The following is a 24108-nucleotide window of genomic DNA, read 5'->3' as shown; positions in this document are numbered from 1 at the left end:
AAATGTCGATCTTAAGTTTCATCAGAATCAGAATCAGAATGGGATTTATTCGCCATGAAAGTTTGCACAGACAAGGAATTTGCTTTGGCAGGAAGGTGCATACAATAAACATATACCTAAAATTTTAATATGTGGACTATCTATACTAAGGGTACATAAACTAGCAGTACTAAGTGGGATTAGAATAGAATTAAATATACAATAAAATAAAATATAAGTTGCCGTAAATTACAATATAAAAATACAAAAATACAAATATTACAAAAAATACAAATGTACAAGATACCATTTTGTAATGCAGTGCAAAGCAGTGTGTTTTAAGCAAGAAGTCATTAGAGTCAGTGTGGTCCCTTGGCCTTGTTGAAGAGGCCAACAGCGGAAGGGAAGAAACTTTTTGTGGCGTGAGGTATTGGTCCTGATGGACTGCAGCCTTCTGCCGGAGGGGAGTGACTGAATGTGGGGTAAACTCATGTGGGGTAAACTTAACTATATAACGCTCGTCAGGCACAGCTGGGCTGAGATTCACTAGAATTCATGCTTTGTTCAATCATATTTTATAGAAACTTTGAGCTCAAGGGAAGGAGCATTGGAATGACTAACCGGACGAGACTTCAGTTTGGAAATTCACCCAGCCTACTCAAGAGACAAGTCACCTGAGGGTTTCAAGTATAGGTACCAGTAATTTTTGCATATTGGAGGCCCTGTTTACCATTTCAACAAATCAGTACTTTGATCACATTTGATAGTTATGTTTGAACAGGTTATTTGCACAACCCATTTAAGGGGGGGGCCTTGTCAGTGGGTTTCCTGAAAGTTGTACCCACATACTAGAAGTGTGTCTCCCTCTACTGGTCATTTGCAACAAATTTAATAGAAGTCGTAATTCTCATCACCGCAGCCTCAGACCCGATCTTCAATAGTTTAACCCTTGTGTTATCTTCGGGTCATTCTGACCCATCAGTCATTGTGACCCACCGTCGTATTGCGACAGATTTACCGCATACAAAGACAAAGTGAAGCATTTTCTTTTAACCGTTGGGCTGTCTCAGACCCCCCACATTGCAAAGGTTAAAAGAAAATTATTTTAATTTGTTTTTGTATTGGGTAAACACGATGGTTCGTTATGAACCTTTGGGTCATGTGACCCGAAGGCAGCACGAGGGTTAAGGAGCCATTTTAAATATTATGGTTGTTATTGTTTCAGAAGGAGATGGAATGCTTAGTCAGGGGACAGTGCCTGTGATGCAGCTGGTGATGACATCTGTGGTTTTGGTACCTATATTTCTCAGATAACAATTGGAATGAAGCCACCCAATGATAAGACTGAAACTCAAATAAATATTTGCCAAGGGTTGTTTATTTCATGTTTAGGGGAAAGGGATAGACGGCACGTGCCGAGGGTTCAGGTGGTGGACGTAGCATTTTCTGAGGTGAACGTAGCATTTCCTGAGGTGGTTGGTGGGGTGGACGTAGCGGGTCTGGAGGTGGTTGGTGGGCTGGACGTAGCGGGTCTGGAGGTGGTTGGTGGGCTGGACGTAGCGGGTCTGGAGGTGGTTGGTGGGCTGGACGTAGCGGGTCTGGAGGTGGTTGGTGGGCTGGACGTAGCGGGTCTGGAGGTGGTTGGTGGGCTGGACGTAGTTGGAGCAAAGTTTCCTTAGAAAAATAAGTAAATGTATTAAATTATAAACCATGACTGAATACGTAGAAATGGCTTGGAATGCCAGAGTTAATAACTGCAAGAACACTTCACACCACAAACGACTCCAGCATCTTCAATGTGAAGACAGTTGTGGGAGCCGAAGGGCAGGTGGGGGCACGCTGCCAGGGTGGCCTCTGACCCTGAGCACCTGACATCGTCCAGCCAGATGGGCCCGCTGCCCTGGCCAAAGCTGGCACTGCTGGGGGCTGACAGGGCAGGGCCACAGCCCAGCTGTCTACACACCACCTGGGCATCTTGCAGATCCCAGAGGTCATCACACACCGTCCCCCACCGGCTCTGGTAGAACAACTCCACTCTGCCAGAGCAGGGGTTGGGCCCCGCAGCCAGACGCACATATCCATCCTCGCCAACTTCTCCTGGAGTTGGTGTGGTGGTGACTAAACAGGAAGTAAAACAACCGACTACAGTAGCAGTGTAAAGAAAACAATACTGAAAAGTTTACTGCCCCCCCAAACATCTGCGCTTTCTACCAGCTAGAGAAAGCTTTTACAGTAGTTTTAAAAACCAAGCCAAGGAGAAATGCCTCACCGATGGCGACAGGATTATTGGTGGTTGGGAAGTAGTTGACCGTTTACATGACACTGGCACAGCCATCTGTACTTAGGGGGCCTCAGATTATACAATTATTGGAGTACACCAATTCTTTACTGAAAATCTTACCTTCCAAAGCATAACTTGCATGATCAAGAGCCTGCATGGACAGCAGCAACAGCAGACTTGACATAATTAAGTTCCACATTATTCAGGTCAGGAAAAAACCCCTGTGTGCATTGAGAAAATGCACACATTTTATGGACAGATTGCCGAGTATCAACTTCATTTAATAAGATTAACCCCACACACAAAGCAACCCAGACTATGAATTACATTGTCATTTAGCAGACGCTCTTATCCAGAGCGATAAATCATAGTTATCACAGAGCGAATTATTACGATGTGTTCAGAGTTTTTGGTGGATGGACCCAAACGTAGGGTAAGGCAGGCGGGACAGGATCAAAACAACCATGAATACAACCAAAAGTATTAATTGTCAAAAAACTCTGGAACACAAAAAGACTACTTACGTGTATGACGACAAGACAAGTAGCCAACGACAACTGACCATGGAGTGGAGGACTCATAAATACACACAAGACCAAACTAGACACAGCTGAAACAAACTACGACAAACGAGCAAACTTAAAACCTCACACAGGCACTTAACAGGATACAGGTGCAAGTAATTAGACACTTTACTACGTTTACACCACGAGTCCTAATGCTAAAAAGCCAAATAAATGTCAGCAATATAATCCTTTGTTTATAATAAAATATACTCTTGTAATTGATGCTTGTTTTGTTATTTTGGCTCTGGGCTAAGAATGTGCAGTGTGAAAAGCCTGTTAGTAAATGCGAGCTTCCATTCAGTCTATTCATAGTAAGCAAGCAAAAAGATAAACACAACATCTGGGAACAGGAACCAAATTTTGAACTGGAAAATGGCACGAGTAGGCCTATGCCTTGTAGTGAATGCATGATGTTTGAAATAAAGCAGACCAACACAACAACAGTGCAGTAAAAGTGTACAGATTTTTATTATTATTAATCTTTAGAGTTCTTTAGACGTCCTTTAAGTTGTACCTGAATTAAAATATATGATGGCCAAACTAGTTCAGTGATCAGATATCATATCATAAAAACAAACCAGGTCATAGTAGCAAAGCTGATATGGTTTATATAATTTTTGAGTGTGGTATAAAAATACATAATTTCACTCTTGTCTATATACCAACAATTTTTTGGGGGAATATTAATCATTCATTAGATAAAACTAGACAGCAAGCATTGTTTTTAACACCATGTTTACTAAAGCTGAACATGGATTGATGAATAGTTATGCATTATATAAAGTTCTACTTCACTTCATTTTACAATTATGAAGTCTAGATGGCTTACAAAAGGGACGTATTAGTGTATTGTTTTAGGATAGTAACAGTAACGACTATGGCTAGTGGAACACAGAGGTTGACCCTCTGGGCTAACCAGCTGAGCTAACCAGCTGGGCTAACCAGCTGGGCTAACCAGCTGGGCTAACCAGCCTCGTTGAGTGAGGCTGGTTAGTCCAGAGGGGCATTTATTTAATGTTCGGGGGAAAGGGATGGACGACGTGCTGAGGGGTTTAGGTCACCTCTCCACTGGACCAGACTACGAGCCGTAGGGACCTCACAGGCCCGGATTTGGCCGGGATCGGGTGGTTGTTGTAGGAAGAGGGGTGGTAGTTGTGGTAGGAGGGGTGGTAAGTCTGGGGGTGGTGGTTGTTGAAGGAAGAGGGGTGGTGGATGTGGTGGATCTGGAGGTGGTTGTTGTGGTAGGAGGGGTGGTGGTTGTAGTGGGTCTGGAGGTGGTGGTTGTGGTAGTAGGGGTGGTGGTTGTAGTGGGTCTGGAGGTGGTGGTTGTGGTAGTAGGGGTGGTGGTTGTAGTGGGTCTGGAGGTGGTGGTTGTGGTAGTAGGGGTGGTGGTTGTAGTGGGTCTGGAGGTGGTGGTTGTGGTAGTAGGGGTGGTGGTTGTAGTGGGTCTGGAGGTGGTGGTTGTGGTAGTAGGGGTGGTGGTTGTAGTGGGTCTGGAGGTGGTGGTTGTGGTAGTAGGGGTGGTGGTTGTAGTGGGTCTGGAGGTGGTGGTTGTGGTAGTAGGGGTGGTGGTTGTAGTGGGTCTGGAGGTGGTGGTTGTGGTAGTAGGGGTGGTGGTTGTAGTGGGTCTGGAGGTGGTGGTTGTGGTAGTAGGGGTGGTGGTTGTAGTGGGTCTGGAGGTGGTGGTTGTGGTAGTAGGGGTGGTGGTTGTAGTGGGTCTGGAGGTGGTGGTTGTGGTAGTAGGGGTGGTGGTTGTAGTGGGTCTGGAGGTGGTGGTTGTGGTAGTAGGGGTGGTGGTTGTAGTGGGTCTGGAGGTGGTGGTTGTGGTAGTAGGGGTGGTGGTTGTAGTGGGTCTGGAGGTGGTGGTTGTGGTAGTAGGGGTGGTGGTTGTAGTGGGTCTGGAGGTGGTGGTTGTGGTAGTAGGGGTGGTGGTTGTAGTGGGTCTGGAGGTGGTGGTTGTGGTAGTAGGGGTGGTGGTTGTAGTGGGTCTGGAGGTGGTGGTTGTGGTAGTAGGGGTGGTGGTTGTAGTGGGTCTGGAGGTGGTGGTTGTGGTAGTAGGGGTGGTGGATCTGGAGGTGGTTGTTGTGGTAGGAGGGGCGGTGTTTGTGATGAGTATGGAGAGGGTGTTTCTGGTAGGAGGGGTGGTGGTTGTGGTGGGTCTGGAGGTGGTGGTTGTGGTAGGAGGGGTGGTGGTTGTAGTTGTAGTGGGAGCAATAGCTTTGAAATTGGAAACCCCTTAGAAAAAGAAATGAACCAATGGGTGAATAAATGATAATTGAAATAATAAATAATCAAATGAATGCATGTATAAATGATTGATTTTAATGAATGCAGGGAAAATAATAAATTATGAAATAAAAATACAATTATGTGTGCTACATTTAGTCCATGTCAAGAAATAACTGCAAGAATACAGCTTACCGTCACAGACTACTCCGGCATCTTTACCATGATTACAGTTGTGGGAGCCGAAGGGCAGGTGGGGGCACGCTGCCAGGGTGGCCTCTGACCCTGAGCACCTGACATCGTCCAGCCAGATGGGCCCGCTGCCCTGGCCAAAGCTGGCACTGCTGGGGGCTGACAGGGCAGGGCCACAGCCCAGCTGTCTACACACCACCTGGGCATCTTGCAGATCCCAGAGGTCATCACACACCGTCCCCCACCGGCTCTGGTAGAACAACTCCACTCTGCCAGAGCAGGGGTTGGGCCCCGCAGCCAGACGCACCTCTCCATCCTCGCCAACTTCTCCTGGAGCTACCAGTCGGGTGGTGACCAAACAGGAAAAAGAGGTAAACAAGACAACTTGAAAACAGCTGCGTGTATAAAAAACGGAATAAACACTTAAAGCTGCAATAGGTAACATTATACCGTAAAATAAATTCTAATATGAGAAACTGCACTCCCAATACCCCAGTTCAAGGAAGATTGAGAGTGGTTTTACGAACTAAGCCAAGAAGGAAGGCCCGCCTCGCTGATATTGATTGGTTTGAAAAGGATTATTGTAACATAATTGGCTGGGAAGTAGTGTGCCTGTCCAAAATTTGTCATTGACATTCCACTGGCACCGAGCTGTCTGTGTTCCTAAACAACTCTCAGAGGGAGCTCATATCAGAGCAACCAGTCAGCCTTCTAGAAAAAACAACAACCTCTTAAATATTCTCAACGGAAATAGGGCCTCATTAGCTGACACAACATGTTTACCGGGGGCACATTTAAAAAAGATATATTGAAAGAATCTTACCTCTAGCGTTAGGACGGACTGCATGATTAGCAAGAGCCAGCATGAACAGCAGAAACATCAGACCCTCTGACATCATTATGTTCCTCATCATTCAGATCAGACATAAACCTGAAGAGCATTGAGAAATACTTCATGAATATTATTAATCTTACCGGGCATCATGGTAATAACGACAGTTAATATGATTAACCCTAACTCGCACGCACTTGTTCTGGGAGTACAACGGCACTTAGGAATGCTTGGCTGGAACTGATGTTAGTTTCCTCCAGGATCACAATGACTCGTATTGAGAGACTTGTTGCTCTTGTTGGTTAGTTGTAACGGTTTCAAATTATTGTACTCGCTGTGAAATATTTTACTGTTGATTGTTTTTTCTACAGGTACACTCTTGCACTCTTGTGGGGAGTTTCATGTTGTTCAATTGTAACTTGTTTAACTGCATGCTCTTATGGTTCTTCCCTTTGGCACTTATTTGGTTTTCCACAATGTATGCTTCATGTTTTGGCTGCTCGCAATGTTTGGGGCTATCTCGTTGTTATGATCAGGTACCTATGCTCTTTTGTAAAGCTCTCTCTTGGAAGTCGCTTTGGATAAAAGCGTCTGCTAAATGCATAAATGTAAATGTTATGTAAATGAAACTCTGAATGCCTTCCCACCTCTCTTTCCCTTTGATTTCCTGTCTCTCTGACAAATGACAACATTGAAATATGAAATGGAAAAAATATATATATATTTCATCTGTTAAAAGGTTTGCCAGCCATTCAAACCAGGTAATGAGCGTATACGAAGTTGGTTTCTAAAATACTTCCTCTTTGGTGTATATATTTCTCTCACAGCAGGCAAAGTTGAGTCAAGCAACTATGGTCCCCTGTAACTTCTTGGTAATTCAGCCTCAAGTGTATGGGAGGTTCAAAGGAATCACTTGGTGCACCTGTTGCCTTCCCCAGATTTGCAGTTCAGTAAATCATGAGGACACAGCTAATATGTGCTAGTTTGATGTTAAACTCAGAATGTAGTTCCTGACATTTTCTTTTATGTTTTGTATTTCAGAATACAGCCACATCAGAACCATGTAAGCCAACCAAGTATAGCCAAACATTGCTAATGAAACACATACTTGTAAATTAATACAGTGTTACCAACACATTCAAGTAATTGCAGTAAATACATTTGAAGGGAATGTAAACATACTGTGGTACTTACATGCACTGTACCAGAATCCAAGTGAAGAAAGCTGAGTATGTTCTTTTTCATATCATTATGCACCTTATGCTATCAGTTTACGTAGTCCTCTGTCTGATGGGGACAATAAACACACACACCCTTCAGGTCTTTCCAGGATCAGGTCTGATTCTAGGAACTTTGGAAATCTGAGAGCATGTGCGTCATTTAAACAGTTCAGACAGGAAGCCAATCTCAATGGGAAGTTGAGAGTTCTGCTTCATTTCAGTTCCAATAAGGGAGATGGTAAGTTCAAGGCAAACATATGAACCATGAAAAGCTAAGTCTTTTTGAAAAACAACTGATATGGATATAAACTCATCAAATATACCAAAAGCCATTTTAGTAGTGCATTACAATTCAATTTTTTATTACAGCGTCACAAAAAATCACAAAATCTTCGGTCTGACTCAATTCTTCCGATTTCTCGTTAGTGTTGCACAAATCCACTTAAAAAGACTTGACTTTCACAGAACACTCCAAACATCTTCAAGTTATTACTTAATTATTTTGCCCATGTTAGACACAAGCAAGGTTATAAATAGTATTCACAACACGGAAGCCTATTTCACATTCTGCTGTGCTGCAAGATTATGTCTTTTTATTTTTTACAAAACAATAGTTTTACTTTATCAGGCTCATTGTTTGGGATGCCTTTTTTCAAGTCCTTGTTGGCATGGATGGGGTAAGTGGGGTAGGTGACAAGCCTGCTGAATAAGATGCTTTGTAGCTTTGTGTCACAAAGCAGACATGGAGGCCATGGTCTTGGTAGTACTACCTGAAAACCTGACAACTAGGAAACAATATCTCAGGTCTTTAGGAGTACATAGTGTGACAGGTCAGCTCTTGTGGCAAGATTAGATTCCCATTCATTGCTTTTGTTGCATTGTTCATTGCAACATTCTAGAATGCAATGGATTACATTTTTATGGGTTTATTATGGGTTTCCTACTTTCCTTTCATTCGAGATATATAAATCAAGAGGTTAACATATTTCAAATTATATTAACACAGGTTTAGGTCTTTATTTAGTTTCAGAAAATACACAGCAATGTAATCATACAACTTTGTGAATCCAGACACGATTGGTTTCACCTGCCCATGGAGATTGGTTTCTTGTCTGAACTGTAAATGACACACATGCTCTCATATTTCCAAAGTTCCTAGAATCAGACCTGATCCTGGAAAGACACTGAGTATTGTATCCCCCCCCCCCCCCCCCCCCAACAGGTTTTTGTGATGGCTATAATAATAATAAATAATGTATATTCTTCGAGGTAGTTGCTGGTAGTTAGCAATAGTTTATTAACGTTAGATGATTTGGTCTTTGATGTCTTGGTGCTTGCCCCACTTTCACGTGCGACAATTGACAAGTGACTCGCGCATGCCTTCCCGCCGTTACGACTTAAAATACTGCTGTTGACTAACCTAGTTGTAATGCTAATCACAAACTTAATTGTAGATACGTTTTTGTATTTTATGAACCGTTATAATGGAGATTAACAAATGTACATCCGTCAATCTTGACAAGCTTATCGACAATTTCACCCAACTTGAACAGGTAGGGTTGGTAAAATTAATTTAGCTAACGCTATTCATTCACAGCTGAGCCTAGTGAGTTTAGCCTAGCTACCTGAATTAATCCTTTCTTGATTTTTTTGTTTGTTTGATAGACAATTACAGATCTCAAGGGTAGGAACAACATCCTAGAGATTAAACTGGACGAGGCCGATAGAGTTCTGAAATTCGCATTGACCAAAGAAATGTTTTTGATTGAAGGTGAGTGGTCTGATGAGGTGGGTTTAACAGGTAGGCTATTTGTTAATGCAACACGTAACGTTAATTTGCACAACCCTGTTTTTTTTGGTAGGTTAATGTCAGAGTTCATTCTTCTGAAAGTAGTAGGCGTACAGTATTTAAGGAAACGTAGGCCTATGTGTCTCTCAATTGATAATTTGTTGCATGTACAACAAAAACAAACATTTAGTTTCTTCTTTTTGACATCAACTTTCAGACCCAAGAATGCAGGGACCCATATATATGTAGGCCTATTAAATATTATGGTTATGATATGTTACTGTTTCAGAGAGAGATGGGATGCTGAACACAGTCAGGGGACTCCAGCAGACTGTACAGCAGCAGTGTGACCTCAGAGGTAGTGCTCACCTTCCCTCCTTCCTTCCTTCAAAAGTTTGAGTAGCACTCCTTTTCCCCCCCACTCTGTAACCAATAGGACTATGAGTTTTAGTTGTTGATTTGCATATCGGTTTCAAAGACTTGGTGTGATCGAGTCTGTCTTACACAGCGTGATTGAAGTATCCCTCATATTGTGGGGTTTATTGGAGTCCTGCTCAAGTGGGACATTAAAATTATTTTCTTGCAGTGGAGAACGAAAAGCTAAAAAGCAGGCTGGCAGCCCTGAACAGACAGCATGAGAGGATAGTGGAGGTGAGGACAGCAGATGGATGGGCTGCATGTCTTGGTTTCGTGTCGCACCCTTATTTAGTGCGGTTCCTTTTGTTGTCGTTGTTTTACATGGCTACTGGGGCTTTTATCGACTGTAAATGTGCACGCTCGTTGGAAATGGGGAGTTGAAATGACCCCCCCTGGTGGCTGTGTTGGGGAACAGGAGCGGGAGGCTGAGGTGAGGAGCCTGGTGGCTGAGAGGGGAGTCGTGGCAGAAGCTCACCAGAGGGAGCTGGAGACTGTGCGACAGCAGTGCGGGAGCGAGGCGGAGAGGGTTCGCTGTGAGACACGCAGCAAACGTGAGCACCTGGGAATCAGATGGCTGAGTGGTGAGGGAATCGGGCTAGTAATCAGAAGGTTGCTAGTTCGATTCCCGGCTATGCCAACCAAATGACGTTGTGTCCTTGGGCAAGGCATTTCACCCTACTTGCCTCGGGGGGAATGTCCCTGTACTTACTGTAAGTCGCTCTGGATAAGAGCGTCTGCTAAATGACTAAATGTAAATGTAAATGTATGACACCACATTTAGTCATTTAGCAGACGCTCTTATCCAGAGCGACTTACAGTAAGTACAGGGACATTCTCCCTCTGTCTGACATACAGTGAAACACATTAAATGGCCGACGCGAGCTGTTTTAAAAACGTGACCTATAAATAAGTGCAGTATCTATTGATAGATATAATTGATTGCAGATGTATGAAAAACACACTTATATTTGAGTTGGGCTGCAGTGTTAAACCTTATTGTTGTGGTGGACAGTGGAGGCTAAAGAGGCAGAGGTGAGAGAGCTTCTGGGAAGGAAGGAGGGTGAGGTTGAGGACATGAGGCAGAGACTCCGGGACAAGGAGCGAGAAAGGCAGAGTGAAATGCTCAAACTGCAAATGGAGGTAAGCCCTGCAGACTGAGCTGAGCAGGACACGTTTACAGTAAAACAGTGTCAGGGAGTCAGGTGGCTGAGCGGTTAGGGAATCGGGCTAGTAATCTGAAGGTTGCCAGTTCGATTCCCGGCTGTGGAAAATTAGGTTGTGTCCCTGGGCAAGGCACTTCACCCTACTTGCCTCAGGGGGAATGTCCCTGTACTTACTGTAAGTCGCTCTGGATAAGAGCGTCTGCTAAATGACTAAATGTAAATGTAAAACAGACAGGGTATTTCTGTGTGTGTGTATAAATGGACATATAAACGCAACTTGCTACAATCTCAAAGATTGTCATGAGTGAAATTTCACAAGGAAGGAAGTATGCGTAAGGATATTTGTCGATTGATACCAATTCCTTAGGCCCTGATCTATGAAACCACTGATCCCTGTTGCATTAATATTAGCATGTATATATCAGTATTAGCACTGTGATGCATGGGGATAAGCCTGTACCTTACTGTGTCTGAGTGAGCGTATAGGTTTGACTGACAGCTGAATCTGTGCTGATAGTTTGGAGCTGAGATGGCCCGTGTTCAGAGCACGTCTGAGAGGAGCCAGCAGCCTCCACGGGGCTCCAGCCTCCAAGCACAGAACATCTTCAAACGGGTAAGGAGGCACCAGAGATGCCGCCTCACTGCCTCCACCTCCTCGCCCCCCAGCCATACACCCCCACCACCTCACCCTCTCTACCTGTCGCATCACCTGTCCACATCAGTGGGTTTACAGTCCATCCAGATCATTTCAGACCAGAAGTGTCGATCCTTCTTTTTTTCTTTTTTTTTAGTTGCAGTACTTTCCATATGCGCTTTTTGTATGTCACTTTGGACTACTTTTTTAAAGTTGACTAAATGAATCAAAGTAGAATGTAAATGAGAGGTGGCAGGGAAGCATTGCACGTAAAAAAACAAAACAAGGGGATTTCCGTGGCGCGTGTGCCCTACTTTTTGATCTCTTTGTTTTCTTGCTGTATTACTTGTCTGAGTGCATGTGAGACACTGTGGATTAGCTGTGTGTTTGTGTCGGCAGAAGCTGCATTTCCTGCAGGAGGAGAAGAACAGGGAGATTGAGTCCCTACGTCAAAGAATCAAGGAATTGGAACAGCAGCATGCCAGCGGACTGTGCGACTCACGTCTGAAGAGGAAGAAGACCTAGTGGTCCTTCACTCTCACCAAGCTTCTCACCAGCCAGACATCTGCAAACTATTTAGCTGAAGTTGGCCTTTTGACGCTGAAGGTGTTCCCATTGCACACAGGCAACATTCACTGCGGTTCTGTTTGTCTTAATTCATTAGAGCATGTTCTAGAAGTTGGTTTTTATTGTGTCCTGATTTCATTCCTGCGTAAATAGATTCCAGCAGAACTGTCTGTTGAAAGGAACAGGAATCACAGATGGGGCTGTGCTGGGAAAAAGGACATGGTCAAGGTTAAGGTCAAGGTGTAGTTTATACAGGTGACAGAGAGGAGCTATTAGATAGATAGATGGATACATACATACATGATCAGAAGTGCATAGCTCTGATCTATCATCTCAAACTACAATAGTACAATGCAGCAACATTTTAAATGTTGGGTGCAGTCTCTTTCCAGACAGCGGTACAACAGCATCACAGATACAAAGTGCAGAAAGATTTAGATCAGATTGATAAAGAAATTGATAGATATTAGAACAGATATATCCAGGTGTCCAGAAAGGGCCTATATGAACAAGCATGCATGAGCCCCACACACATGTAAACACAGGCGCTGAGACAGCACCAAGCCTTTAATCCAATCAGCATGGACTCTTGGTCCCTGCACGCTGGATGAAGACCACATGGGGAGAGGAGAAGCAGGGAGAGGACACACACTGCGTCATGTCCCTGGTAGGCTGCCCTTTCTTGGAATTAAATCAGGGCTTCACTGTCTATTAGCGGCTGCTGTTAACGACCCTATTAAGAAGGTTCTCTGACTGTTGTCTGTTTCCTTGATGGCTGCTCATCACAGGCCATTGTCAAATGTGTCCCGTGATTAAGTGACTTTGCATGTGAGTGTTGAGTTTGTGCATGTCTTTGAATTGCATTGTGTGACTTTGCATGTGTGTGAATTGCATTGTGTGAATTGCATTGTGTGACTTTGCATTTGTGTGCATTACATTGTTTGACTTTGCATACACATGTAAGTAACATTGTGTGACTTTGCATGCACAGTATGTGTGACATCACGTTTCTGCAGACAGCGACCTTCCAATCCCACCCACTCCATCTCACAAGGACCTCTCACCTGAAGGCTTAAGTTTGCAGAGTGAGAACGCTCTTCCAGGGATTTCCATAGTTAACTGTAATCTCTTCATCTGTGGTGTGCCATACTGACGAAGGGCCACAGCTAATCTCATCCACTTAAACCTGTTGCGTAACATGATCCCGAGCTTTCAGTCAGTCAAAAAGTCAATCCTCCCTTGCACGAAAGAACCGCTTGTTCAGATACAGAGAATGCTGACTAACTGGTCTGTAACCATGACTACAGAGCCAAACATAAGGAGAGAAATCTGTTTGATTCACGACCAAACATTGGTTTTGATGTGGAACCATTTCCTAGACATCCGACTAGTAACTTGAAGGGATTGGGACACACAAAAATAAATGGATTAGAGGACATGACACCACTGTGTTCTCAGTTCAGGGGGGTTGGAGGTGGATGGAGGGGAGGATGACGACAGAGAGAGAGGCAGAGGAGGGAGGAACGTCTCAGTGTGTGTCTTGCTTGCAGTCAGATCTCCACACCTCCTTCACCACAGGCCAGGCAGACTTTACCAGACAGCTCACCGAGGGAGCCCAGCTTCTCACAAAGAGTCCGACTGGCTCGCGCCACAGACACACCGACGCCACTATCCGGGACAACCGGAGCCTTTTGAATCCAATGGAGTTAGGTGTGGGTGGGACGGCCTCCGGTGGGGATTGAGGAGGTCTTTGTCCGTCTCCCCCCAGATCGTTACCATGGCATCACAGGCAAAGAGACTCGGAAACGAATAGTCATGATGGAAGAACTGACCCATAACTTAAACGTAATGGGTAAGTACTGCAACATGTATTCATCTTACAGTCCTCTTGACCTTAAAAATATAGTCAAAAGAATCGTAAAATGCTTGAGGAGTTCAGCTTTAAACTATTGAACCTGTGTCTATGTATCTATGATTTGATTCATTATTGTTCCATTGAGATCTTGTTGAGAAGATATGCCTTTGTTTTTGTAAGATCTCATGTGTTGAGATCTTAAATAGTGTTCTGTTGACCAAGTGGCCGCATGCGCTCACGATGTGTATTGTGTACAGTTCGCAGACCGTTCCCGATTACATCATCAGTCGCCGGCAGGTGGTAGACGATGCCACGGGGCGATTACCAGGTGACGGTGGCCAAGGCACCACGCCCCAGCATCTACAGCCTGGACGACAGCTCTGTGTCTGGGCTGGAGAAGGAAGAGAAGGCCGGGCAGGGGGCCGCTGCCGGCCCCAGGCTCACCCCGCTGGAGCTTCTCACCAAGAGGATGTGCAGCGACGAGAAGACGACGAAGGAGCTGGTGACGGGCCGCAGGGTGGGCTTCTACAAGCTGCACGGGGAGATCGGCTGTGGATCGTTTTCCCGCGTCAAACTGGCCTGCCACGCGCTCACCAAAGGTGAGGGGGAGAGAGGGAGGGAAGGGTGGGAGGAGCAGGTGATAGGAGGGGAGGTTGAGAGGAAGGAGGAAGTCAGGGTGAACGGAGTTACAACAAAACACAAAAAGCTGAAACTCCCTCTCTCTCCTCTCCCTGTCCTCTCTCCTCCCTCTCCCTCCTCCATTCTAGACAAGGTGGCCATCAAGGTGCTGGAGAAGACCCGCCTGGACGTCCAGGCCAACAGGCTGATGGCCAGGGAGATCAGCAGCATGGAGAGCCTGCAGCACCCCAACGTGTTGAGGCTGTACGAGGTGATGGAGACACACAGCCGTCTCTACCTGGTCCTGGAGTTCGCCGGCGGGGGGGATCTCCACACGCGCATCAGCAACGAGGGAAAGATGTCCGACAACCAGAGCAAGATCGCCTTTGGGCAGATCCTGTCTGCCATCAAACACATGGTAAGGATTGAGTCGGGGAATGTATTTGATCAGGGTCCGATTATGTTTTTTTGACTAAACTTTATCATGCAAGGCAACTCAACCTATTCTATACGGTAATACTAGATCAATTGTCTTGAATTGCACATGACACATTAAGCTAGTTTCCGCAGGTTTAAATTATGCAAAACAAGGGTCATCACAATTACTGTATGATTATAAACTATAATAAATAGCCTCTAACAACACAAAATAAAGCACAACCAGTATGTGTACCTAAATAATGTTTACATGTGGCTAAAGTTTCCCATATTTCTGCACTTGCAGCACGAAAACAACATCATCCACCGAGACCTGAAGGCAGAGAATGTCCTGTTCACCTGCAGCTCCTGTATAAAGGTGGCCGACTTTGGCTTCAGTACGCACGTCTCCAACCACAACGTCTCCCTGGACACCTTCTGCGGCTCCCCACCCTACGCCGCCCCGGAGCTCTTCAAGGACGAGAACTACAAAGGCCCCCTGGTGGACATCTGGGCCATGGGCGTCCTGCTCTACTTCATGGTCACCGGCTCCATGCCCTTCAAGGCCGAGACCATTGGCAAGCTGCGCCTCAGCATCCTGGCAGGAGCCTTCACCATCCCGCCCTGGGTGCCCGGCCCGTGCCAGCGCCTTATCAAGGGAATAATGAAACCCTTGCCCCAGGACCGCTACGCGGTGGATCAGATGCTGGGCTGTGATTGGCTGCTGCCGGTGGAGTTTCCGTGGTCGGTGGTGCCTCCAGTGCCGCCCAGCCCTCTGCGCCTCCTGGAGGAGGAGGAGGAGCTGGAGGAGGAGGAGGAGGAGGTAAAGGTTATCATGGAGGAACTGGGGGTCACCCTAGAGCACATACGTAACAATCAGACGCGGGGCTGCCGAAGCCCAATCACCGGGATCTACCGGATCCTTCTCCACAACGCCCAGAAGAGGCGGGGCTCCGAGACGTTGCCCGTGGTCAGGGGTGTGGTCAGGGACCATCGGAGGGAGGGGCTAAGGGCCTACCGGGGGCTCAGACACACCTCCAAGTTCTGTGTCCTCTCCTGAGAGGCCTGTTGTTTACGAACCTGTGTGCTTTCCTTGAGAAAGTTCTGTTTTCAAAAAATGTCAAAACCTTTCTTGATCGCACTTTATAGCTTCAGGATTTGTAGGTCTCTGAAATAATTCAGGGGGTCTTGGGATAATGTTATGACAAATTGTTGGCTCACAGACAACAAAAGAGTATTGCTGTAGCCTATTTATCTTGAATATAGTTTACATGTTCAAGATAAATGTACATCTTTAATATGGAATATCAAATGTTTGTAGAACTTAAAGGTGTGAAAAGTGCCTGTGAAGACTTGAGACCAGAAATATGAAAGTGAGTGCTTGTTTTATTCAGAATCAAAACTGAAAGTAGACATCTTAACATGTAATTTTTGATCCTGATTTGGCACATTGAGTATAACACCATCTGTTTCTTTGCTTCAAACCTCGACTGTTACATTCCTACTTTTTCTATTAAGAAAAGAGTTTTGCAAACGTTTTGCACAGTGTTATACATTTGTTCACCGTAGTTAGTTTTATACAAGTGGACTTGCAAAATAGGCTACACACTATTACAAATAAAGTGATCTAAACCAATCGCGAATGATTTGACGTGATGTTTGATGAAACCCTGTATCCAGTTTGCAAGTGTACGTGAAAAGTTGTTTGGACACTGCCGTTCTACGAATCCTATATGGAAAGTACTTGCTCCGCCATGCAATCTCTGCCGGACTCTATGTAAACAATAGACCACAGCAGCTGGCGCAGTACCACATGACAGCCAGGCCCTCCCCAACCCCCAAGACCATCCCTCCCCTATAGGCCCAAATTACAGGCCACTCCACTCAGCTCCTCCCCGTCCGACCCCCACCTGCAGAAAGCGGCAGATGGTGCAGCGTGGCTAGGGAGACATCTGCCGTTCGGACAATGAAGCTTCTGTGCGGACCGCTGGATGTGACAGCCGAGCGCGCGCTGCTATTGTGTCCGCGGTATACATATGCAGATTAGCACCGAGAGGAGGGAGGGACGGCAGACTGTTTACTGGAGGGGCAACAGCGAGCATGATGACAGACTTTTGTGCCTGCTATCCAAATTTCCTAGAGTACAACTTTGGTCATACTTTCATAACCCCCCCATCCCGCCATCTGTGCAGTACAAACAATCCCCATCAACTAGCGTATATACTTTCCATAAGCGTGTGCAAAAATCACATGACACAAACAATAGATTTAATTTGTTTTATTAAGTTGTTAGTTTTCTTCTCAAATAACATTTCCAGTGAAACATTCTGAGAATTTGTCATTTTTCGTAGTATTTTCTTGTCTTTTTTTACATTTATATTGGACATATTTAATGTTAAGCTCATAATAACGTAACATAGGCCTATTCAAATGTTCAGAAGTGAAACCTTCAGAGCATTGATAAGTTTTTCTTTTTTAATATTAGTGTTGTCATTATTAAATTTCTAAAGTGAAACCTTTAGAGAATTAAGACAATTCTGGAAAGTGGGAAATATTTCGCTGGCAGCAACGGTGTTAGTGTTGCTCAGCAAGAAGACATTTTAAAAAGTCCCTTTTTAAGAACGCTTCTTTCTCAGCACCGCTTCATCTCCTACTGCGCGTGCTTCAACGTGCGACTCTCGCTCTGTGGACCACAGGATGCAGAACTCGCTTCTCCTTTCTCTCCAAACCTCATCCGCACAAAGAATGAGGGTCCTTTTGTCGCTCTCGTGGCATACCTGACCTCATTCACATAAAGAATGAGAGTCACCTTGGCATGGACGGTACAAGAGACGACGGATCGCGGGGGCCCCTCGGGCCGGCCACGCGCTGCCTGGATTGGAATTCTCCTCAGGAGGATCCAGGGATGAGAAACAGGGTCATCCTGTAGTAGGATGAGTATTTCCTTGTAGAACGGGTATTCAGCATCTCAGAAGAGAAGAGTAAGGTCCCAGTTCAGCGGCCAGGCAGGGTGATTTCAGGAACCCAGTCGTTCAGGCTGCGGCTCTCCTCACAGAACCGGTGCAGCTTCTCCAGGGCCGGGTCCTCCCAAGCACCATCAGCTGGGTTCTGTTCAACAAAAGGGAAGGGAACATTAATCACGTGGAACCACAGGCTTTACTATTAGACTGGACTGCAAACGCTTGTGGTTGAATAGGCTTGTTTGGGCTGGGGTACATACCGTGATTAGGACGCAGTGAGCATCTTCCAGTTGACCAGACTTGTCACCGACAATCTCAGCCAGGCGGTCCATGTCGCTCACTCTGACAATGCTGATGTCGTTGTCGAAGCAGAACGACTGGATGAGGGTGAAGTGGATCTGGAGAGCGATGTCACACTCAAACTCCTCGTCGGTGGCCAGGACGCAGAAAGACACACTGTCTGGGTCACTGCAACAAATAAATAAAGCATTATTAGTCCAACAGCCTTAAAAACTCAGCAATAATTGATCTTTAAGCACAGTCCGTAATCTCACCATTCATAAAAATCGTACTTACACATTCATAACTTTAGCAGATTCGTAGACACCAACTGTCAGGCAGTCGCTGTCTTTAGCGGAAACCAATGTTTCTTCCAGGGCTTTGCCGGTGCACTGGGCACGCTCGGTGGACTTCTGGGTCAGAACTTCCTCAAGAGTCATGATGATGATGCAGAATAGTCCACAAGGGAGATTGAGAAGATAAGAAGGTTGTGTTGTCGGAAAGTAAGTTCGAAATGCAGTGTCAATGCAGTGACTGTGCTGCGTATTTATACTCTCCAGCTCGTGGCCCCTATGAATAGGGAGCGCTCTCATTGGCTGAGCTGAATGGAGCATTGGTATGCTAATACTATTGTAGTAGTCACTCTCGGCTCGTGGCAGATTGATAGGGGTCATCGAGGCATGTCTTTTTCTGAGTCAGGCATGCTCCCCAAATCAAAATAATGAATTTCGGTTTCATATCAAATGTGTTTCGGTTCATGTTTCCACTGGTCTCCATTTTCTTTTGAAATTCTATTCAAATTAACCAAATGGGTTATTATGTCTGTTATATGTTGTTTTATGCAGTTGTAAATCCAACTAACTAAAACGTAAAGTTATTGAATGCCTGGACATCATTGCAATATTTTAAAAGAGTTGCTGTCAATTGACATGGTGTAGCCCACAGAATCATTTAAATTTAAATGCATTTTGATTTTAAGCGGTACCAATTTAAACCAGTCATCTTGTAGGGGGGATCGCATATAGAAATAGGCATAGCCTATGCTTCTACGTTCTATTTTGGGAGATGAAAGTGAAGTGGCTTAACAATAAGTTAGCGAAAGTAAAGTGCGCAGAAGGTGCCCCATCCCCCCGTTTGTAAAAGGCAGGTGGAGGGTCACCATCTGTGGAGCCTGGCAAAAAACGGCCCCTATTGTGCTAGCAGAAACTCCTATTTTCACGGTCTCCATACAAATGCAAATGTCAGCGCGTGCCAGGACGCTGTGCGTGCAGCACAAGCTGCACTGCTGGTCTCTGCTGAGCACGTGATTACCGTCAGCTGTCCGAGATCCAGAGCGTGGTTTTATTTATTTACCTCGCTTCGCCCAAATGGTGTATGGTTTGCTTACGCTGCTGTTTCAAAAGTTCACTTTCTTACGTCTTGTATGACAATTCATGCACACACACAAAATCATACTGCAAAAGATAAAGTTATATTCTAGTGTAGAGGCTGGACAACCACTGCCGTGACCATTATATCTACAATAGATATTACAGCCTAGACTCAAACATAAAAATCGTTAACAGCATAATCATTTTTGCAATATCTCTTACTTTGCCTATGTTGGAATGTAGCCTAAAGATATTGGTGCAGTTTATTTTGCACCTTTTACATGTGATCGTGTTTAGATGCAATTAGAGGCAGTTTGGCCTGCTGCTGTTTTGTAATGTCAGATGGGGGAGATAGCATGGCGGTGATTGATGCAACACCATTGTTCTGGGGATAGCAGAGCGGCAGATGGAGAACTGTCGCTATGAGGACCCTCCTTCCCTCCCCTGTAGCCCCGTCCGACCCCGACCCCGAGGCGCGACGCGCTATTGTCCGCAAGTCTTTACATTCGCTGGACGGAAAAGTCTGTTGTCTGAGTTTTTATCTAATTTAAATGGGAATAGAGCAAGCTGATGGTCGAAACTCATGACTAAGTGTCTCTAATACAAATAGTCTTATCTCTTAACAAGAACAAGTGTTTAGCTGCAGCACAAGATTGTTAATTTAGATGTGTTTGGGTTTTAAACAAAGGCTGTTCAGAAAGTTGTTGTTTTGATTAAACAGGTTTCCCTGGCTACAAAACAAACAATGGAAAGGCTAGAGGCATCTACGATAGTTAGGGAACTATTTCTGGGCCTTTCATTACTCACTTTTTGATTAGATCTTCATGATTAGTTGTGCTGAGTTTAGAAACGCAGCCCATCTCAAACAACAGTAACCTATACATAGGCCCTAGGCTAGTAGCCTAATTCTTGCAGCAAATTTTACTGACATAAAGTTTAAGACAAAAGTTCTTGAATCTAAGATTGATTTATTCAGCTGATAGTGACTCAAAGGCGAGGATATTTTTAGATGGATGCAGCAGGGCAGGCGCGTGCAAGTCGATATCAGTGCATTGTTCTGGCAACACATCTGCCGGACCGGGGCCCCTGCCCAGCGCGTGACAGGTGTTGCTAAACTCGGGCTGCTCGGATGACAAGCTGCACATTAACCCAGAGCCTGCTGTTCTTTGTGTTAATGCAAAGTAGCTCAAAGCTTAGCACAACTTATACCCTCTTAATCATTGAGAGCTATACTTTGAAATATATTTTCTTTATCATGGATAACTTGATTTGTAGGCTAGCATATAGGACTATTCTGTATCCTCCTAAACTTATGACTGATCATCAAAAATGCTAAAATAAGACAAATGTGAAGACCTCTTAATTAACTTCAGTCTACTCTTTTGATTATTGTTGAATGTGGCGAAACTGGCCTATTTAACTGGTCTATTCTTAAGCTAAGCAAGATGCAGGCCTATCATTATCAACAACTTTTTGATCATTGTCATCGCATCAACAAGCCATGCTTATTTCTCCACAAATGCTTGAAAACAAACTATATAAATCCACATAATAAATCTTCCTGCAGTAAAGTTGCAGTGCAGCGCCAGCGGGCATAGGTCGCTGCAGGTGCCAACGTTATCATGCAGCAGAAGTTTCTTTGTGACCCTTCACCTTCCCCAGGGGACAGATGGGATCTCCTTGCTATGGAGAGAAAAGCAGGCAAGTCCAGATGCCACCCGCCTGAAGTCAGATTCGTTCTGTATGGAAAACAGTGGCGCGTGCCTCATTCGACATAGGCTAGATCAAATAGAAACTTTGGCATACAGTTGCCTATTATAGTCAGAAAAGTTATAAAGAATGTTTATGGATTTACACTGCAAATGTTTTGGAGTCAGGTTACTATTGATGTAACCATGCATGTAATCTAAAAACATGTATAGCCTAGTCTGTACGATAAATTAGTCTGTCGGTTTGTGCCTCAAAATCCAAGCAAACCGTTTAACGTGCAGTATGATATCTCAGTTTTTGTTTGTAAATGATTAGATCACAGTAGGCTATAGGCACTGTAGCTAATACGCTACAAGCTAAATATGTGGTAGAGAGATCATTAATTCCACGCCCAAAGGACTTTTCCAAAACTAGTGTGGGCATTGTGTTTGGCGATTCACTAATTTCAGTAAGTTCAGAGGATCGGATGAAGGTCAAAGAGTTTCGCCTTGAATCAATTCAATCGAAACTGCCCCTATCTTTTCAGCAGAAGTTGTCTCTATAGGCACGCGCCTTCGAAGGGGGGGTTGGTCGGGCATTGTCTCCAAGCAGCCAATCACAGAACGCGCGTGTGCCGGCGCCGGGGTCCTCTGTATAAATAGTGGAAGTTTCTCAGAATCAGCACAAACACTCCTCTGTTAAATCTCTATCAACATCTTTGACTTAGCTTATAGCTTCTGAACTAACTTCAACATGCAGACTGCTGGAAAATCCCTGAAGGAGGCTTTGAACTGTGCTCAGAGCGAGGATCGCCTCACTGTTGGTGTCTATGAGAGTGCCAAAATAATGACTGAGTAAGTATTTAATTTATGTGAATTGTGCTTTATAATCAGTTTGATTTCATATTTAGCTTTGTTGTCATGTTTCCCTAACATTGGTTAAATTCACAAGGAACTAGTGACTAACATAAGTTCTCCTTTTTCCTGCAGTGACCCAGACAGTGTGTCTTTCTGCGTCCTGGCCACCGACGAGGAGTTTGAGTGTGACATCGCTCTCCAGATCCACTTCACCCTCATCCAGTCGTTCTGCTTCGACAACGACATCAGCATTGTCAGAGTGAGCGACATGGACCGCCTGGCTGAGATTGTCGGTGACAAGTCTGGTCAACTGGAAGATGCTCACTGCGTCCTAATCACGGTATGTACCCCAGCCCAAACAAGCCTATTCAACCACAACCGTTTGCAGTCCAGTCTAATAGTAAAGCCTGTGGTTCCACGTGATTAATGTTCCCTTCCCTTTTGTTGAACAGAACCCAGCTGATGGTGCTTGGGAGGACCCGGCCCTGGAGAAGCTGCACCGGTTCTGTGAGGAGAGCCGCAGCCTGAACGACTGGGTTCCTGAAATCACCCTGCCTGGCCGCTGAACTGGGACCTTACTCTTCTCTTCTGAGATGCTGAATACCCGTTCTACAAGGAAATACTCATCCTACTACAGGATGACCCTGTTTCTCATCCCTGGATCCTCCTGAGGAGAATTCCAATCCAGGCAGCGCGTGGCCGGCCCGAGGGGCCCCCGCGATCCGTCGTCTCTTGTACCGTCCATGCCAAGGTGACTCTCATTCTTTATGTGAATGAGGTCAGGTATGCCACGAGAGCGACAAAAGGACCCTCATTCTTTGTGCGGATGAGGTTTGGAGAGAAAGGAGAAGCGAGTTCTGCATCCTGTGGTCCACAGAGCGAGAGTCGCACGTTGAAGCACGCGCAGTAGGAGATGAAGCGGTGCTGAGAAAGAAGCATTCTTAAAAAGGGACTTTTTAAAATGTCTTCTTGCTGAGCAACACTAACACCGTTGCTGCCAGCGAAATATTTCCCACTTTCCAGAATGGTCTTAATTTTCTAAAGGTTTCACTTTAGATAATTTGAATATGTCAAACGTTAAAAAAAAAATTATGAAACTAAGTAAATCACTGTTCTCTAAAGGTTTCACTTTAGAACATTTGAATGCATCAAAAAAAGAAAAAAACATTAAATACATTTGTCTTCAGAGATGATTAGTTATCATGACAAAGAAAAAATAAACTATAAATCTACTTTTGTCTAAAGTTTTTAGAAATATTTGTGTAATTGAATGAAATTGATTATTTTTTGATATTACAAATAAACTCTTGAACATAAAATGTTGTTGATGGAATGTTTTGTTCTACCTTCAGTGTGTACTTGTTTATACTTGACACAATCATACACACACACACACATACACACATACACCCACATACGGAGGGAGTGAGTGAGGGAGGGGGGGGGGGAGGGGGGGGAGGGAGAGGGGGGGAGCACTGGAGAGTCATCCCACCTGGAGCTGCTCCTGTGTACTAACACAGTGTGTACACTTATCACAGCTTCACCTCATCCTCGTTGTCATCTAAACCAAAGTGGGTCGTTGGGAGAACCGCCAAGCCACCTATCTGCTGTCTACAGTCGTGGCCATAAGTTTTGGCAATGACAAATGTGTTTTGCAAAGTTTGCTGGTTCAGTATTTGAGGAAAATGTGTTCACATGTTTCTATAGAATACTGGAATCACAATAAGGCACATTTCATATTTTTTAAACCTTTTTTGGGTGAACATTTTCAATATATGCAAATAGTCCCCTCTTTTACAGCAGTCAATCTGCTCTTAAAATCCAATCAGAATGATAGAGTGATTTCACCTGGCTAGAACTAGTTCACACTTTCCCCTGTGCTGATGATATGACTTACTGAAATTATGTTAGCAGTTATTTTAAGCCAAGGACCAGCAAGCTTTGCAAACACAAAATGTTTGTCGTTACCAATACTTTTGGCCACGGCTGGATATCAGGAGGACTCTGATGCAAACACTGTCTCTGTGTGTTCACCACCAGAATACATCTGCTCATTCAGGCCCATAAGGTTCACTCAGGCTCAGCTATACCTACCCTCACATAACCTGTGAAAACACCAGATTTTGTGATTCGGACGTCATTTTCCATCCCACCTGTGAGCAGTCAACAGGTGTGGAGTATCTAACTCGCTTTCTAG

At 44.8% G+C, this 24108-nt stretch overlaps 7 protein-coding genes across 10 annotated transcripts in view; 4 read left to right on the top strand and 3 right to left on the bottom strand.

Annotated features, from left to right (window-relative positions):
* Nucleotides 1–6229, bottom strand: part of LOC134033934 (histidine-rich glycoprotein-like) — an 80178-nt gene extending 73949 nt beyond the window's left edge. Inside the window, exons 1-3 of the mRNA XM_062478220.1 lie at nucleotides 6220–6229; nucleotides 5241–5580; nucleotides 3287–5061 (exon numbers count right to left, since the gene is read on the bottom strand). Coding sequence (XP_062334204.1) covers nucleotides 3879–5061; nucleotides 5241–5580; nucleotides 6220–6229 — 1533 coding nt within the window. The 3' untranslated portion in view covers nucleotides 3287–3878. The remainder of the gene's footprint in view (nucleotides 1–3286; nucleotides 5062–5240; nucleotides 5581–6219) is intronic.
* The window catches only part of LOC134033479 (complement component C6-like), a 130308-nt gene that overhangs the window by 37957 nt on the left and 68243 nt on the right, over nucleotides 1–24108 (top strand). The gene's annotated exons all lie outside the window — the stretch shown is intronic.
* LOC134033935 (soluble scavenger receptor cysteine-rich domain-containing protein SSC5D-like) lies at nucleotides 1403–2472 on the bottom strand. Its single transcript, XM_062478221.1, has 3 exons — nucleotides 2381–2472; nucleotides 1753–2097; nucleotides 1403–1653 (listed from the first exon to the last, which is right to left on the bottom strand). The coding sequence occupies exons 1-3, from the start codon at nucleotides 2457–2459 to the stop codon at nucleotides 1403–1405; spliced, it is 675 nt and encodes a 224-aa protein (XP_062334205.1). The 5' UTR covers nucleotides 2460–2472.
* LOC134033688 (coiled-coil domain-containing protein 152-like) lies at nucleotides 8721–13991 on the top strand. Of its 4 annotated transcripts, XR_009932152.1 has the most exons (11): nucleotides 8721–8849; nucleotides 8962–9067; nucleotides 9375–9443; nucleotides 9672–9736; nucleotides 9918–10053; nucleotides 10515–10642; nucleotides 11183–11278; nucleotides 11699–12533; nucleotides 12858–12942; nucleotides 13445–13618; nucleotides 13664–13991. XR_009932152.1 is itself a non-coding variant. In XM_062477958.1 (8 exons), exons 1-8 carry the CDS (start codon nucleotides 8781–8783, stop codon nucleotides 11822–11824), a joined length of 795 nt encoding a protein of 264 aa, XP_062333942.1. In that variant the 5' UTR covers nucleotides 8721–8780; the 3' UTR covers nucleotides 11825–12694. The 4 variants fall into 4 exon arrangements, 1 of the variants encoding a protein (XP_062333942.1); XR_009932150.1 differs by having other exon boundaries at nucleotides 12858–13618; XR_009932151.1 differs by lacking the exon at nucleotides 13664–13991 and having other exon boundaries at nucleotides 12858–13642.
* nim1kb (NIM1 serine/threonine protein kinase) lies at nucleotides 14028–16429 on the top strand. The gene is made up of 3 exons (XM_062477910.1): nucleotides 14028–14320; nucleotides 14489–14757; nucleotides 15064–16429. Exons 1-3 carry the CDS (start codon nucleotides 14029–14031, stop codon nucleotides 15814–15816), a joined length of 1314 nt encoding a protein of 437 aa, XP_062333894.1. The 5' UTR covers nucleotide 14028; the 3' UTR covers nucleotides 15817–16429.
* On the bottom strand, nucleotides 17038–18530 carry gadd45gb.1 (growth arrest and DNA-damage-inducible, gamma b, tandem duplicate 1). The gene is made up of 3 exons (XM_062477889.1): nucleotides 18293–18530; nucleotides 17977–18184; nucleotides 17038–17864 (listed from the first exon to the last, which is right to left on the bottom strand). Exons 1-3 carry the CDS (start codon nucleotides 18433–18435, stop codon nucleotides 17751–17753), a joined length of 465 nt encoding a protein of 154 aa, XP_062333873.1. The 5' UTR covers nucleotides 18436–18530; the 3' UTR covers nucleotides 17038–17750.
* Nucleotides 21606–23177, top strand: LOC134033664 (growth arrest and DNA damage-inducible protein GADD45 gamma-like). The gene is made up of 3 exons (XM_062477915.1): nucleotides 21606–21908; nucleotides 22044–22251; nucleotides 22364–23177. Exons 1-3 carry the CDS (start codon nucleotides 21808–21810, stop codon nucleotides 22475–22477), a joined length of 423 nt encoding a protein of 140 aa, XP_062333899.1. The 5' UTR covers nucleotides 21606–21807; the 3' UTR covers nucleotides 22478–23177.

Source organism: Osmerus eperlanus, chromosome 14 (genome assembly GCF_963692335.1).
Source record: "Osmerus eperlanus chromosome 14, fOsmEpe2.1, whole genome shotgun sequence".
Taxonomy (NCBI): Eukaryota; Metazoa; Chordata; class Actinopteri; order Osmeriformes; family Osmeridae; genus Osmerus; species Osmerus eperlanus.
Note: the sequence above shows the minus strand (reverse complement) of the source record. Positions and strands in the feature narration are given on the sequence as shown.